The sequence below is a fragment of the Lepisma saccharinum genome, chromosome 20 (genome assembly GCF_977018435.1).
Source record: "Lepisma saccharinum chromosome 20, izLepSacc3.1, whole genome shotgun sequence".
NCBI classification, from domain to species: Eukaryota; Metazoa; Arthropoda; class Insecta; order Zygentoma; family Lepismatidae; genus Lepisma; species Lepisma saccharinum.
In genome coordinates, this window is record NC_139248.1 from 21,569,041 (window position 1) to 21,587,812 (window position 18,772).

Here is an 18,772-nt window from a genome sequence, read left to right on the forward strand (position 1 = left end):
CCCCTTCCCATTTGAAAATCTGCAGGTAATTCCAAAATAGCGGCTTTTAAGATGACCGCCATGACGATGGTGGTGTGCCCCCACCTCAAATACCCATATCCGAAGTTCCATCGTCCTCCGTCAAGCCGTTTTCAAATTAAAAGGGTGGTGCTGGACTTTTGCCAGACCCTGTAGAGCTCCTCCAACTCCAAGCTATAATTGGATTGATTTGTTATTTTTAGTCCACTTTATGCACAGTAAGGCTAATCGGGACTGGACCTACAGCTTAAAGTGGGATCCGAACCACTATATGCCTCCACCCCCTCCAACCCGGGACCCCTTGATTACAAGGGGACGACGCTACCACTGCGCCATCGGTGAGGCCGTCCAAGCTATAAATACCCAGGGTGGTTGGTATTTGTAACGGGAGGCAGTTCTAGTTGTACATTTCTCGCTTTTCGGGGGCGTGTGGTCATATATACTTGATATATTATGCACAATCCATTAAGTTAATTCATAATTTCCATTTTGGGTGTGTTATCCTGTTTCTATTGAAGGATTGAAAGGTAAATTTGAGGCCACGATGACCCTAAATAATGCTCTTGTAAATAATAATAATAATACAGGGAGTGTCGTAGATCAATTAGTGAAGGTTGTAAAAATTAAGGGAGATATTTTTATGGCGTGGTAAATAATTGATGAATATTCTTGTAAAGTTACACAAAGAAAACTCGCCCACAAATACAGTTTTATCGTTCCTAAATGCTTCCTGGAAAGAGGTCATAAAATAATGGGGTTAAATTGGTGTTGTATTCACTCGGAACTTATTTTAAATTTGTTTTCAAACACAAAACCGCATTTCAGAATGATTAGCGGCACGGCATGTACGGGGGGCGATCAGGTTGCTCCGACCCTAACATAGAAGGAATGACGTCACGATTGATTTTTTATTTTGTTATTGTTTAGTGATCCTTTATATGCTTTCATTCTGAATTGCAAGTCTGAGTAGCGTACAGCTTTCTTTTTACAGGGGTTTAACTGAGTGAAGTTGCGTCAATGTGCCAGAATGGAGAAAACTGAGGTGAGAGCGGTGATCAAATATTTTGTGAAGAAGAAGTGGACGGTATTCAAAATTCATGAGGACTTGGTGGATACACTAGGGGACACTGCTCCTTCATACAGTATGGTGAACATATGGTGTCGTGAGTTTAATTGTGGGAGAGAGTCGTGTGAGGATGAACATGCAGGTGGAGCACCAAAAACTGTCATGACGACCGAAAACATTAACAAAGTCCACGATATCGTGCTGAAGGATCGTCGAGTCACTATCCGTCTTGTTGCTGAGATGTGTGGCCTGTCATATGGTATTGTTTAAAACATAATTACCCAGGAATTGCAAATGAAAAAAATTGCTGCAAGATGGGTCCCTCGAAACCTCACCCCAGATCAGAAGCGCACCCGAGTGCTCATCAGTCAAGAAATTCTTGACAAGTTTCGTGCTGATATAGACGATTTCCTTCCCCGATTTGTAACTATGGATGAAACATGGGTCCATCACTTCGACCCAGAAACAAAATCACAAAGCATGGAGTGGAAACACCCACATTCTCCACCAACGAAGATGTTCAAGGTGGAAACGTCAGCCAAGAAGGTGATGGCCTCAATTTTCTGGGACTGCAAGGGTGTCCTTCTTGTGGACTATCTACAAAGAGGTCAAACCATCACTGACACATACTACAGTGACCTAATTAAAAATTTACTTGATTCCATCAAGAAAAAGAGGCGTGGGATGTTGACCCGTGGTGTGCTCCTATACCAGGACAATGCACCTGTCCACACCTCACGCATTGCGAGCTCCGCTATCGCAGATGCATCGTTCGAATTGTTGCCCCACTCACCCTATTCCCCAGATTCGGCCCCCAGTGATTTCTATTTGTTCAAACATTTGAAGAATGACATTCGTGGGCAAAAAAATTCTGATGATTCTGAGGTGATAAGGGCTGTGGACTCATGGTTGGAGGACCAGTCGGAAGATTTTTTTTTGCAAGGTATCCAGGCGTTGGAGCACCGATGGGAAAAGTGCATTGGAGTTGCAGGGGAGTATGTTCAAAATAAAAAAAATAATTGAAACCCTATTGCCGCTCTTTCTATGTTAGGGTCAGAGCAACCTGATCGCCCCTCGTACCACGATTCACAGTCAAATCTACTCCCAAATGCAAACAAAAATGAAATTGTCAAAATGTATTTTCTCCCTTATATGGAAAGCTGCAAATTTCAATGGCATGTGACAAAATATCCGAAAATGAGCAAAATCTATTGGGAGTGTTTTCTGCTATTCAACTTTAAACACATATAACACTTGATCAAAAGTGTTGGAAATACCCATTTCTCCAGTTAAATCGCCGTATGAGAACAGAGGAACGTAACTCCCAAAATGCTGTTTTCAGTTTTGCTTAAATATACTCCTCTGAAGAGTTCTATTTGGAATGGAGTCAGATTGACGTATCTCCACTTCTACTGGTTCTTTTTAAGAGCCAGGCATATCCTAAGAATGCATTATTTCCTCTATCCTGTAAATGTGATAAATTGGAGTTTCAGTTAAGACCAGTTTCACTTGCCTGGTTTGATTCGGTTCCTAGATAAACACATTGGAAAATATCGTGTTTCGTACATAATGGATTTACAAAATCCTCCAAAATCGGGCAAATTTTATTTTTATCCAAAATCCTTAGAGGAGCTTTCATAAAAATATGATCCACGGACACTCACCACAAACGGTCAAAATCCTATAAGCGACAGGTCAACTGCCTCATTTGATTTGGAAATATTAATTTTTGTTGTACTGAATGATTCATATTAAAATGTGCATCAATACTTTTAACTGAAAATGTGTCAATTTCATATTATTTGCTAATATTTTCTAATAATATATATTATTTACTATGAGTAATTGTATCCAATATTTCCCTTATAGTGATCTGGTAACCCTAAATGAGATTAAATTGATCAAGGAATATCCACAAAGGGAAATTCGTTCTGGGACTCGAACCAGGAACAAACCTTCGTTGGCGAAATTGGAAGTCTACCACTTGGACTATGGCCCATAGCCTATGGGTCAACTTTTAAGCAAAAGAAGAATGGAACATACAAATGAAAGCAAAGTACATGTCACATTAAAAATACGTATAAATAACTTGCATGTTTATCCATCAAAAAGTGTGACTGCCTCACTGAAACTTACAAAATTGAAAAACTGGATAGAAAAATCCATGCAGTTGTATCTTTAATACACAAAAATTGCTGCATGCACGAGCACGGTAAATCTATTGTGGATTTAAGATACAGCTATTGCTTGCCCTGGAGTCCATATTCTATGCGTAAGCAACCTTTACGTACATTTGTCTTCGGTATGAATTCCGGATTCGTGTTTTTTGCTGCTAAATTTTGATCGTATGAACTGCAATATTGTAACATCTCTTTAAGCTAGAAGATTCTAGCATGTGCAAACAGCATCCCTTCAACCAATCATCTTGACCGTCCGCTGAGCTTGAGTATATTCTGGGCTCGAGCAATCGATATTGCTGCCTTGCGTAACCAGGGGCGAAAGCACTAGAGCAGTAAGCGCTCGTTTGGTGTGGGGAAATGTTGAACGACAAGTGAAAGGAAAACGTCGTCTGCTACAGTGCTGAACGTTCTGTTAACGATTTTTGTCGGATTTACCGTCTGCTTTAGTAAACGTAGCGGATTTTCCCTAGAGTTTTGCAAGACTGTGATCGTGACAGCTAAAGTAAATCAGTAGTGCGGTCTCATTGTGCAAGAAAGAAGTCAACAGGTGGTGTGTGTTTTGTTGCTGTCAATATTTGTGAAGCGAGCTCAGTGAACAAAATGAGTGCGATAGACGAGATTTTAAGTTACAGTAAAAGTGATGAAGAGGATTACTATAAAGTTCTTGGTTGTGATGAAAGTGCCACTGTAAGTTGCTATCTTTTCTGTTTTATAATTCTAACAAAGTTCCACTATTGTTTCTTTTTATGTTCCGTATTGATTATCTAGTGTCGATACATGCAGTTGACAACGTAATTTAATGGCGCAGTTTGTAGCAGTAGTGTGTGTATACATATTCGTAAAACATATACATGTCTTTACCGTAGAACCCCTGAGTTATCGCAGGATCTGAAGGAAGTACCGATACATGTCCAAATCAGCTGTTCTGACAGCTGGTGCGTAAACGGGAGAAGACGGCCATTACGTTATGTTCGTAAGAAATATATTTAACCAAAGTCGTAAATTTAATTGTGTAGGTGAGATTATAACGGGCATGACACGTTACAGACACAAGCTGAATGTTACACCCTGGTATTTTTGACGGAAGCTTGTTTTCGAGTTCGGGTGTTAGCAAAGTAGAAAGGCGTAGTATCCACTTGTAGTTTTCGTTACTTCCGAGGTTGTTTACATTTCACCTAAGGGCTACGTAACCTAGATATTTTATTTTCATACGTAAGTTATTTTTCTGATCAAAATAAATTCAACCGGCAAATATTATGTTCCTTTTAAATATATATGTACTAAACTTTCTTTATGGCCTTTTTAACATGTTGGGACATCATTTATAGTTAATCTAAAGAAATAAAGGTAAGAATTTACAACATAGAGAAAGTCTCCAATTTTGTTAATTTTCGGTATACTAACTAATTTTGGCCTCCTAATCACGAATCTGTTGTAAAAACCTGGGGGTCACGTCTGGAAATTGTATATTTTGATGAAACATTGTTCATTAGCCCCAAAAAACATCAACGGGTAGCCCCACGAACCATTCACACGAGGTTAGGTTAGGCCTGTTAGGTTAGGTTCCATTAGCACTCATTTCACCCCTAAATTCATCGAAAAAATAGGGTTCGTACTACAATTGAACATCATAAATCATTTTCTTGTAAAACAACGGTGTGGTTGGAAAGAATGACATTTTCGTTCGTAAAACTACGCATATACACTTATATATATAAAAAAAATCAATCTGCTTTTTTTCAAATTTCCAGACGTGACCCCCAGTTTTTTACAACAGATTTGTCATTTGGAGACCAAAATTAGTTAGTATACCGAAAATTAACAAAATTGGTGACTTTCTCTATATTGTAAATTCGCTCCGAAATAAACAAAGTATTTGCGAATATTGAAGATATGCTAATTCAGTGTAGCTTTCCAGTAGCTTATATTGCACAGGTTCTCATTTCTGACATAGATGAAGGTGATGTGGCTCGAGTTCCAATTGTGTAATTTCAATGCCATAATTATATACACACACACACTTTCCATGTGAAAGGAGTCATTTTCATATCTGTTATGCGGGCCTCCCCGATGGCGCAGTGGTAGCGTCGTCGCCTTGTAATCAAGGGGTCCCGGATTCGATACCCGGTGGAGGCACAAGTGGTTCGGATCCCACTTTAAACTGTAGGTCCAGTCCCGATTAGCCTTACTGTGCATAAAGTGGACTTAAAACACCAAATTAAATCATATCTGTTATGCATATTGAACATGTTTTCTCATTTCTGTGGTCCCGGGTTCGAATCCCACTCGGGCTTGGTTGTTTGTGAATGTCCATTCATCAATTTCATCACTCATCCCCATCTTCGCAAATTAGCCAAGAGGCACAAAACTTGAAGTAAAATAAACTAAATCAATCACATTTCTGCATCTTGTTTATGCAGGATGATTTTTCCTATTCTGCTCCTGCATGATTATGTGAGTAGATTGGGCATGTTACATTTGTTTTTCATAGAATTATAATTATACTCTTACATCGTTACTTTCTATACATTTTGAGCATAGGCAGATGCAGATTTTGGTACTAGTTAGATAATGTGAAAACACATTTAACTCATTTATTTCCAAATTATTTACATTTGTACTTACCTTATATGCATAGCGGAACATTTTTCAACTTGAGATTATGTTTTTTTTTCACTGAAAAAAGCTTAATTTTTAACATTACATGTATTTATTGGTCGGCGGGCAAATCTTGACTCACGTTGTCTATCGTCAGCTGATATGATGTGTTTCCAAACTTATGAACCGATAAATGCCGCACAAACTATTCACAATATGTTTTTAAGCGAAAATTGATCCACAAACCATTCATGGAAGGTTAGGTTAGGTTCAGTTAGGTAAGGCAAACATAGAAAATTAAATTGGAAAAAAAAAAGCTGACGCGTCATCTTGTAAAACTACCGCGTGGTTGCTACACTAACACTTATTAACCGACAAATTATGGTTTTTAGGCTAAAATTCATCCACAAACCATTCACGGAAGGTTAGGTTACGCAAACATAGAAAATTAAATTGGAAAAAAAAAACGCTCACATGTCATCTTGTAAAACTACCGCGTGGTTGCTACACTGACAGGGGGTTACATAATCGAATGCACGGAACATTTGATTCACGTAGTTGACGGTAATGGTGGTACGAGCTATCGTGCAACGGAGATATATGAATGTCGAAAATTACATTATTTACCGGCCAAATAAGTTGCATGAATGAAAAAAAACACTATTCCCAGCTTCCAAAAGTCCACAGGAACTCAATTCCATAAGTACTTTCCTGTCTTTTCTCCTGTAAATTTGAAGAAATGTGTTTTCACTATATCTAGCTGTTACCCAGATTTTTTTCTGGGAAGAAATTAATGATTTAAACATATATTGATATTTCTACATATTTCGTGGAAACAATCATATTTCATTGTTGAGGACTGTTGACAATCATGAGATTTACAAGCTGTCAAGAAGTCTTGAGTTGTAGGGAAATCAGAAGTCGCGAAAGTCTTGGTGGGAAATTCTGATCATTTCTCATCCAGCACCAGGATTTAATCCCATCCTGACCAGTGCTGGAAGTGTAAGATTCTAGTTGGGGATGCTTGGTCGTGTTTAGGAATAGGTAGGGAGTTGTTTGTATGGATCAATGTGGAGACAATGCAGTTGGTGAGAGGATAACCTATCGAAATTATCCTAGCTGGGGTGGATGCTTTATGAAAATGTTCTTGAATGGCAGATGACATGGTAACAGTTCCTAATGTTTAATTATTTTTTGAATGTTTTATGGGTGTACTAGCAAGTGCTCGAATACTGGAAATGATTGTGGGAGTAAGTTCGAAGCGTGGAGAAACTCAGTTAAAACCTTCACTAAGTATTATTTACTGGAGAAATTATGATTTGAAATGTAGCTATGCGAGTTTTTGCACATGCATGGCTCGAAGAGTTTTGTGCTGGAGACCAGTTATTGCGTGATCACGTGTTTAAAATATTTAAGGACATTATTTTAATACTAAGAGTCCTAAACCTGACCTAACCAAGAAAGAGTTAAGGATAATTTATTAATGCAAGAGCCCGGAACGTAACCTGCCTATTACACCCCGTGCATGTGAAGTAGAATGCAGTAGCAAGATGACACCAAGGGAAATGTTGTTCTCCAGAAAACATGCAGTAAGTAATCACTAAGACTCTGAAATATGTGTTAACAGACATTACAGATCAAACCAATTAAAAAAATGTCTGTGCAGCATGATCAATTCGGAAGTAAACAATCGGAACATTCCCCCCAAAAAAATCTCCCACTGGGCATTACTAAGATATAGGTAACTCAGTTACAGAAAAATGAAAATTATTAAAAACTGTTGCATGATGGAGCATCTTGCTTGTCATTTTCACATTCTACACAACAGAATACGGTACTTTAGTATTATACGGACTACCTCATTGGTGTAGGTTAGGTATTATATTCATGCTAAGAGAACCAAACCTAACAGACCTAACCTAACCCACGCCAATGAGGTAGTCCGTATAATACTAAAGTACCCAAAATAAACTAGAAATTATGTTACAAATCGTGTTCCTTAGTGTTTTGAACACCAATCAGGCACGTATCTAGAAATATGTTTCTGGGGGGGGGGGTCCGAACCAAGTGTCAGGAATAATAATATTTTATTTAAAGTAATTGTAAATCAAATTAATATGAGTAATTACAATACATAAATTAATATTACATTATTATCACACGATTAGGAAAAAATACTGTATAAGAATATAGATATAGGAGTGCATATTCATTACATAGCTTTTCTCTAGTTAAGATCGGAATAATTTTAAAAAAAACTGCCCTGGCAAATAAAATTAATATCAAATAAATGAATAATTGAATATTTATTGAATAATGAAAATGATGTTACATGTAGTCGGAGAAAAGTAAGTTTCTGATTAAAATTTTGAGATGTTATTCAAAGCCGTATGATCCCAATATAATACTTGCCTTCTAAAAAGTTCAGAGGAAATGAATAACCATCGATTATGCAACAAATACTATTATTTTCATTACTTAATTTTTGTATTTGGTGAGTCTTTTGGGGGGTCCGGACCCTTGGACCCCCCTAAATATGTCCTTCCTGTCCTTCAAAGTCGTATGATCCCAATATAATTATTTATTATTTATGACACCAATGTTGGCATTTCACAATTTAAAGTGCTGGGGCCACCAGTTACTCATGTATTGTGACAGGAAGAAATAGACGAAAAAAAAAGTAAAGTGCTCCTCTGTGCATAGCACTACGCCATGAAGGCGTATAGGGGGTATGGGGGTAACGCTCCACACTTTCTCGATCCGGTCGTGAGTGGGGCTGGTGTGATCAGCATCACGCCCCTGACCGCCTTTACCCCTCAGTGTTTCCCCCAGGTACCCATGTTATTCAACGCTGGGTGGGCACCGGGGCCGCTTCCATCGTTAGAAAAGTTCCCGGATTTGAACTGGCCAGGGATCGAACCCGGGACCTTTAGCATGGTAGTCAGACGCGTTACCGACTGAACCACCGTGGCCACAGAAATAGAGGTACACTGTTAGAATTGCATAAGGTTATTGAGTAAGAGCTGCAATGCCTCAAAGCAGTGGCGGCAATTAAGGGTGGCATTTGCTCCCACTCTTTTTGCCACTTATCCCCCTACACTATGCTAAACCTTATCTACCAAGGGAAAGTAAACTGTGTTCGGGTATAGAGTTACCACAAGGAGAAAAACCTTCGGCCAAAAGTCTCCTGCACCTATCCCTCAATCAGTTCAACCAGAGCCATGAGGAAGCATGCTCCACTCTGCCCATCCCCTCCATGCCAGAGGACGATGCACGGGAGTCGCGGGTCTGTGCAGACACTTTTTCCAGTGGTTCCACTATAGCAGTTCTGTTCGTGAATGCATTATGTAACTGTTACTCACTACAACTTGAATTTAATATGACCATATATATAGGAATATGGTGGAGTCTCTGTTTTAAATACTTAAGGTGACTAAGATTAGAAATATATAATGCAGGGGAATTTAAAAATGAGGTCCACCATCATTGGTGGTTGAAAACGTTGCCGCCTAAGATAGGGTGACCAGACATCTTGATTTTCGCAGGAAAGTCCTTTTTTAGGGCATGACCCTGCAGTCCATGATGTCACTCCAAAAAAAAAAAATGTGTACTATTTTTCAACAGCGTCCTGCACAACATTCAGATGAATTGTTTACCTCTGTGAAACTGTTAGTGCCTTTTTAAATTCATGTTATAGTTAGTTTGCAAAGAAATACTTGTAGATCTAAAAATGTTCACGGGACCTTAGTCTTACTGTAAAGCTTATATTTTTGGCTTAGAAGCAGATATTGCATGCAGTCTTTTCATACGATATGATATGCAAGGTAGCGAGTGATGACTAAAAGTATATGTAGGGGCACTTCGAAAATGGAAAATATTGTCCAATTCTGGGGATTTGCATGTTTGATGCATTGATGAGGTGATTACTACAGCTGCGGCAAAAGATAAATATATTCTCAGCTTTGATTAAGATTTTAATATTATAATATTATTTCACAATGCATGGATGTTTCATGGTAAGAAAGTAAGAAAACAAAAAAAAAACAGTAAGGGAGAGAGATAGGAAGGTTAATCTGTAAAATTAAAAAGTAAAGCAAAAGGAGGAATGAAGAAGGGAAGACCTCCGTGGCAGAGTGGTTAAATGCAAGGATGCCAGGGGCCCTGGGGTTGAATCCCGGCCTGGGCATGGATGTTCTTTGTGAGGGTCCGTTCATGAATTTAATCACATCATCACTGATATTCATTGTTGCAATTAACCAAACGGGACAGAAAAGCGATGTTAAATAACAAAAATCAAATCAAGAAAATAGCTGATTAAAGAGAATTGTGTAATATTTCAGGCGACATGTAAGTAGTATGACTTTTTATTTTCCAAAGAGGGGATGGAGAGGTGCACTTCACCCAGTGGTCTTTCAGTTATAGCTGCAATCCCCCTGTACACATCCATGGATGTCCTGCTTTTCGTTTCAGAAAATCTGGTCACCCTAACCTAAGCAGCTGTCCCTGAATAAATATGAGGAAACTTGTTTTTAGAAATTATTTTCACAAAACAAGTTTGCCAGTGATTCATTAAAACTTTGTTACTTCACATTGTCATTGCAAACTCTGTGGTGGAGTGGGTATCACAGCATGCTACGTAAAAATATATAAATAATTTACGTGAGTGAGTAGGAATGTTTCAAAATCACGTTTCAGAAGTCTGTACTACTTCCTTCATCAGGTAATAAAATAAAAAACTTTAGGTGCCAAACATGGTACCGCATTGTCAAATCGTAAGTTCAGGTTGAGGATAGAAAAGGTAAAAAACTTACGGTGACAGCATAAACACTCCGTGGAAGTCTTCGCTGGTTAAAAATTCCCTATGTTAAAAACAAAAACCACAACTAAAATAAATAAATATCAAAGACCTATTACAGTCCCCTAGTGACTAATGTCAGTGTTGGGTAGAACACAGAACACTGTGAGCGCTCCTATCCTGTGTTGAAGTTGAAATTTCTCCTCCAGTGTTCCCCACTTACGATCGTATACGTCACCATTCCAAGGTGAACTTCCTCTCTTCTTCGACGGCCTTCACAACCTCGGGAGTGACATGAAGACCCATTTTAGTGTCTGTATTTACCGCTTTATCCCACTTTTTAAGAAAAGCGATCCACCCTTCCTTCAGATTACCGTCATCAAATGCAGCTTCATAAACGTTCTTGTTTAATTTATTCTCCTCTTTCCTAATTACTTCCCTTTTTGTAATCCTATGTCCGCTCATTATCTTATGTTCGGATAGGCCTGTTTTAGGTACCCCTAAAAGTTGTGTTTGTTGTTTTTAACATAAGGAATGCTTAACCAGTGAAGACTTCCACGGAGTTTTTATGCTGTCACTGTAAGTTTTTTACCTTTTCTATCCTCAACCTGAATCCTCAACGTATGATTTGACATCGCGGTACCATGTTTGGCACCTAAAGTTTTTGTATTTTATTACCTGATGATGGAAGTAGTACAGACTTCCGAAACGTCATTTTGAAACATTCCTACTCACTGGCGTAAGTTATTTATATATTTTTATTTAGATAGTGAGTAAAACGCACCATTGTAATATGTTAGTATGCTACAATACCAGAATCCTGGCATGGGTGTTCTTTGTGTGTGCCTTCATCAATATCATCATATTAGAATTTCTTTATTCATGGGCAAAGTTCAGCTTATGGCTGCTCTACCGTTCATCCTCATCATTGTTAGCCAAAAGTGTAGAAATTCAATGTTAAGTAACAAAATTCAAATCAATCGTATTGTAATTTTAAGTTTGGTTCTTTTTCAAATTTCTGTGAAGTCCATGGTAATTTCTTTCAAGAAAATGTTTCAATTTCAACTGCTGAAACTTTTAAGCATATACTGTAATACTTTTGTCCAATTTTATATTTAATATACTTACATTATCATGCCTTGTGTAAAATCAATGATGGCAAATTTCACCAGCTTCCATGTTTATTGTTGTTGACTTGTGATCCAAATTTATGCCACTATGCAACAATAAAATGATTTGGTATAAATGCAAATAAAGGCTTTGTCTATAGATTAGGGCTGAGTCGATGTCGATGTGTTGGTATCCGTGTCTGAAAGTATCGGTTGCAATGTATTTACTTATACTTTTCCAGCATTTCGGTCTTTCAAGGGGTCTGCAAATTGACGTGCAACACTTTCATGGAGTACAATTATCCTGGAAATTATGCAAAATTTGAAGTTTCTTCTTCTTTCCACCATTTATGTCTTAAAAAAATGGATTTTTTTATTACATAACATGTAATATTACATTACGACATAATTCTTGAATATTTTAGCAAAAAATATGATAAATTAATTCATATAATTTGAGTGGAATGCTTAGACACTAATATTAATCAATATTTCGAACAACTTTTAATAACAATTTTCAAGAATCTGTATCAGTGTTAATAAGTGTGAGTATCGGCATTGATATTAGCTCGGCCCTACTTTGGATATGTCTTACAACCTGTTGGATTAGAAATGTTCATTTAAACAGTATCCACTATCTGTTAGCAATATAGCTTCTTGAATTCCATGTTAAAATTTACAGGAAAGATTTTTGAAAATGTAAGAAAGAGAAAAGAAAAGAAACTCATTCATCCTTAAGTATGTTTTGTAGAGAGAAGATATGTATTACTCGGTATTCAATCTGCGGAGCCCCTGTGCAGTTCATTATACTAACCACTTGACCAATGTGACCAGGTAGTGACCATATTTATTCCATAATCCACAGATTCTCTTTATGGTCAAATCTGATTTATTTGTCTGATAGAAAGTTGGTTTTTGGAAACTCAGAAATTGATGCCGCATACCCAAATACACAGCATTGCACTGAATCATATAACTTGTTTCATCAGTACAATTCAAAACCAAGACCTGTGCGAAATCATTGAAGATTGTTGTGGATGGGAGAGATCTTGAGCCTTGGCTGAACCTTTGGCCAATTCCAGGGTAGCTGTTTTTGAATTTTCATCTCGTTTTGAAGAACCGCTATGATATTCCAAAAATCTGAGAAACTACATATTCTTAGAATTTCTAGTAGAGCATTTGCGTGAGTCTTTGTGTGGTTTTCTCTTGCTGTTGCATATATATTCTCAATAGTTTCATGTCAATGTAAGTCTATTGAACTATTAACAATATTCTAGAAAACTTTGACCTTTCAGAAACATTGTGTATGTATGAGAAGTGTATGGATGGCCTCCTTACTACAGTTCAATTTTGGATTTAGGTTGCAGATTTTTGGCTAACTAACTAACTAACTAACTCTCTAGCCTTCTTAAACCCGAAGGTTCATGGCTGCAGCAACACAGGCCTTCCATCTGTTCCTATCTTGAGCAAGTTCTATATACTCTTTTCCATCCCTACCGATTTCCTTTAGGTCCATCTCAACGTTGTCCCTCCATCTTCGTCTTGGCCTTCCTACAGGTCTCTTACCATCTGGTTTCCCAACAAGAATCCTGTAAACTCCTCTTTCCTCTCCCATTCGTGCCACATGTCCTGCCCACGTAAGTCTTCTTGATTTAATTATTCTAATAATATCTGGACATGAGTACAAATTATGTAGTTCTAAATTATGTAACCTTCTCCACTCACCCACCTGTCTCCTCATCCCTTTTAGGTCCAAAGATTTTCCTAAGGATTTTATTTTCAAATACTCTCAATTTATGTTCCTCTTTCAATGTAAGGGACCAAGTTTCACACCCATATAATACTACAGGCAAAATTACTGTTTTGTATATTTTAACTTTTAGTTTCTTAGATATTAAACGAGAAGACAAAAGTTTATGAAGAGAGAAGTAACATGCATTTCCTGAATTAAGCCTACTTTTTATTTCCTCTTTAATATAATTTTCATTTGTTAATATTACTCCTAAGTATTTGAATTTGGAAACTGGTTCAAACGAGTTGTTATCAATAATTAGATTTTGATTATTACTTAACACTTGGTTTCGGCCTGTAAGCATATATTTAGTTTTCTCTTTGTTAACTTCCAAACCTATCTCTTTAGCAGTTTTGAAAAATATTTTAGCATTATTCTTAATTGTATTCACATCATCCCCCAGTAAGTCTACATCATCTGCATATGCTAACAACTGAGTCACACCATTTAATTTTAGTCCTTCTTTAGTTTCTTTTACCTTCCTTACAGCATATTCTAAGGCAAAATTAAAGAGCAATGGAGATAATGCATCTCCTTGTTTTAACCCATCATGAATTGTAAATTTGTCAGACATATTATTACCCACACGAATTTTACTTGCAGATTTTTGGCTGTCTGCAAATATTAAAACATTACTATCACCTTTTTTTTCAATATAGGAAACCGCGACTATCCCTCAAAATTAAGACATTACCTTTGTACCTTTTATTGACTACAGTTTTTTGGTCCTATTTATTTGTGTCAGGGCGTTTACTTGTTTTGTCCTGATTTCTCATTTTACTGATGTGTTTGAATGGGAAAGCATTTGCACTTGATGTGTGAGCTGGTGCAATTGTTATGGAGCTAACTTCTGCATTGTTTAGCACTACAAACGGGTTTGAATGCACAACTGTATTTGATACATTGTGTTTGCCTGCATAGTTGCTGTTGGACAAGTTTATCGTTCACGTCTTGTTTATGTTTCATGTGACCACTTCTGACCATGTACCTTGTTCCATCTTTTCTCCTCTTTTCCGGTTTAACAGTTCTAATTTGTCTGCTTCAAGAATTTTTATGATTTCATTTTTTGTTTAGTTCACCTTGCACTTTTTCTATTTCGAGCTTCGCTTTGCTACAGTTACAACAGCCTGGCATTTTTATGATTTTTCCTTAAGTTCCTTAATTTTTACCCGTTTATCACTACACTATGTCCTGAGATACTTATGATGTTCGTGTCGTCTGTGTGGCAGGTTTTCAGTAGTTTTTCCCTATTATCTAAAAGTTTTCACCCACGAGCACAGCAGTACGTATAACTACTTGACGCCATTTGCCATGTGCTGTGGTACGTGTTGCGTCCCCTTAACTGCAGCCATTGTTAATACAATTGTATTTTTAGAACAACATTGTAAAAATTATGTACATCTGTTTTAAATATCGCAAAATGGCACTACGAACATTATTTTACATCTTTGAGAAATTTGGATGTAAATACATAATCATCAAAACATGCAATTTCTAGAATTTGAGAGTTGTTGTTTTCTAACCTTGCCCAAATTTTAGTTGTCAATTGGTACCTTACACATCATGTGATCACAGACAAATCTCATGTAACTTGCAACTTTTTTTTTTTTTTTTTTTTTTTTGCTCACTGCCCCTTTACCTCAGTGTCCATGGCAGCTGCCCCTCGCCCTTCCCTTTGATGCTGTTGCTCTATTCCTTATGGGCCTGATTTGATGTAATTTGATATTATACTCTTATGACTACATCGCCATGTTTGACCTTATGCCTTTACCAGCACTTGAGTGAGATCCTTAATCATATGTATGTATTTTAATACTATTCATGGCCAGGGAGTGATTTGCCACTATAGTTCAACCACAAGGAAAAACCTACCGTCAAAAGAGTTTGTGCATCTTCCCTGCCGTTGTCGGTGCTCAGGGCAGTGTTGCCAGGTCTGACTTGAAAAAATCGGGGAAACCAGAAGATCTGCTACAAAATCCAATGATCTAATAGTAACGGATAAACGACGTTTTTTGGGGGTGACATAGACATGCGCACTGGGGGGCAACAATGTATTTTTTTTTATCAGGCAGGTAAATAAGGCATTGAGTTTTAAATTATCACATTCCTATTATAATAATGGATGTAAATTACTGTGACTGAATCAACTCATTTGTCTGAAATAATAGGTACTTTAATGTCAACATTCATTTTCCAGAGGGAAAGGGAACGAGATGTGTTGTGAATAACTGAGTCGCCAAGCAAGGGGTCACAATAAATGCCCCCTTCTGCAGTGGCGCATGTTGTTTACGGTGTAAACGTCAGATAATTTTGTAACAATGGTGCTAAACCCAGCACCCTGTGTTTGGCGAAAAGAAACCGAACATCTCCATTTCAGAAGTGGACATGTTTCAAAGAAAAGAAAGTAAACTGTCTGAGGGACCCGACCAACATCTTTCATCTCTTCCGCATCTTCCGGTGGTAAAATCTAAGGGGGTGCATGAAAAACACCCTCAAGTTTGCCCTTTTTCAGCACTGACGCAAGGGGTCTGCCATGCCTCTATTTTTGCAAAGAATATTTATGACAGTAAATCGTAGAAAGTTGTGTTCACAAATGTCTTCCTCAATAATTGAAGATAACACTGCTTATGCTAGGGTTCCACCTATCCTCCCCATCTGCTAGAAATTCACACACACACATACACACATACATGTAAAAAAATAATTTGCCCACACTACGAAGTCGGAGGTTCTACCTAGTAAGGCATGGACGTTTCACTGTGTTTGTGTCACTTCATCCATTTCATCACTTCTTCATTCGTCCTTGTCGTACTTACCTGTAGAGGCACAAAAGCAATGTAAAATAACAAAAATATAAATAGATTTTGGGGTGGGATAAAATACAGCCATCTAAAAATAATTATGTAGTAATAGTAATAAAATAATAATAATGTCCTACCACAATTGAGTAGCGTTTGGCATAATTTCACAGTTGAAACAGCACTTTTCACGGCTGAATGGAGTTCCACTCTACCTCTTCCCTCCATGTTCAAGTAAGATGAGCAGGAAACGTGTTTTTGAGCAGGCGTTGGAGGTTCCATAGCAATAGTTTATTAAGGAATTCTCCCGAGAAATCAATAGGTTTGGCTCACTGACGTGGGCCACACTCAGTGTTCCTTCTCCCTGCCCTTTCCCACACCTGGCGGCACAATGTGGTTCTGCGCAGGTTTTTTTGCTTGTGGTTCCACTATAGGCTATAGCCTAGGGGCCGCACAGAACAGACACTGAAGGAACAAAAGTGACAGACACCATTGACTACTAAAATTCCTTAATATTATGATAATAGCAAAATGAAATATGGCAAGTACTTTTGCTTGCTTATTTCATGAAAGAAGGTGGAAGGAAGGAGTTTCTAGAGTTTAGATTACTTCTTACATCATAGCTCTATTTTCAGAGGTTACATGATCTAATATTAAACAATTATTCCTTTAAGAAACTAGTGTACACATTTTGAATGCAAATAATTGAAAGTCAAGTGGAGGGATATTGATGATTGAAATCAACATCCTTGTTTCTCATTTTGTGGCCAGTGTGGTTACCATAATGTAATGTATTCTTGAAGCTTTCCTGGCGGCAAATGATGAAGATGTTTCCTCGGGATATCAACCAGCTGATTTCCAGATAGGCTTCTGAGCTTTTGAGAGATAACGTCACTCTCATCTTCAGAGATTGAAGTGCAGAGAATTTTCAGGGTATGGTTTGGTGTGGGGGTACGATGTAGGTGGCAGGACAATCAGGTGCCATCTCTACGATTTTCGTGCTCCCAGTTGAATATCACTAGCCAGGCTAAGTCCAGGTCGAGTCCGAGTTGAGGTCTAGGTCTCAACGCCAAGAGTTTTCACCATCCAGTGCAGCAGTCAACTGTACTCTTATGTTGTTTCACCGAGCCATCTCCATCAGCAACACAGAGCACCTTCAAGATGAAATAAGACACCTGCGCACAGCTTTCAGACAGAATGGATACACTGAAGGCATAATCAAAAAGACACCAAATCGAGTAATGGACAACAAGAACAACCAACAAACAAACCCGGACCCCCCTGACAACCAAGAGGATAAGATGGCCATGACCCCATACACTAGAACCCTCTGCAGTCGTCAGTCGCATTCTTTCAAAACACAAAATTGAGACAATCCACAAAACACCACACCACTGAAAGTCAGAACCTGACTTTGAAATCCTAATGGTGACCTAGGACAGAAAATACCCGTGCTTTACCATATCAACTGTTCCTGCACTAAAGTCTATATCAAACACACAGGAAGGACAATCAAGCAATGCTGCAAAGAACATGCAAGCTACATCAAGAATTTTCATCCCGAAAAATCAGGGTTAGCGGAACATTCCATCCAAGAGGGCCGTAGAAATGACTTCACGACAATCATGATCATCAATAAGTAATTTCTGGGACCAAATCATGAAATAAGCCATACACGGGGAAAAGGAAAACCTCAACAGGGACAATGGACTCGAACTGGACCCAGCCTGGCTAGCGATAGTCTACTGGGAGATGGTACCTGATGTGACCGCCACCTACACTAAATACATATAACCATACCCTGACAATTCTCTGCACTTCAATCCTTGAAGATGAGAGTGACGTTAGCTCTCGAAAGATTCGGAAACCTATCCAGAAATCACTTGGTTGATATCCCGTTAAAACCTCTTCTTAATAGTAATGTCTGCAGAGCCAAAAACAAAGGATAACATAGAGGTCAAAATTTTATAAATTTCCCCCTGTTCATAGTAAAGTACATTTGAAGTCAATACTAATTGCTTATCTCTACTGTTGGTGTGTAAGGAGTTTTTTTTTCTTCTTAAGACTCTTCAGTGTCAACCCCATTTGCATGTAGTGCATTGTGGACTGTATTGTTTCAGACTAACGAGGCTCTAGCATCTTCTACTCAACCAGTGGGACCTGTGTTTTGTCCTGTCCATGTGTGGTTGTTCTTTCATCAACTTCACCTTTTTATCATTCATCGTCATAGTCCCTATTAGACAAAAGTGATGTAAAATAGCCCAATCAGTTGACTATCTCTGTTGTTGTTGTTTTTTTTTTGTTTTTTTTTTTTGTTTTTTTGTTTGTTTTTTTTTAGAACAAGACCATTCGGTTACACTCCTGAGATTTCGTAACCAGTTCAATTAGAATGGATTAATTCAGTGGTGTGGCTAGC

The 18,772-nt window shown here is 38.0% G+C and overlaps 1 protein-coding gene across 1 annotated transcript in view; it reads left to right on the forward strand.

The window, feature by feature from the left end:
* The first annotated feature begins 3,588 nt into the window (after positions 1-3,588).
* Positions 3,589-18,772, forward strand: part of jdp (DnaJ domain-containing protein) — a 65,449-nt gene continuing 50,265 nt past the window's right edge. The window contains exon 1 of the mRNA XM_083142163.1: positions 3,589-3,951. Coding sequence (XP_082998289.1) covers positions 3,865-3,951 — 87 coding nt within the window. The 5' untranslated portion in view covers positions 3,589-3,864. The remainder of the gene's footprint in view (positions 3,952-18,772) is intronic.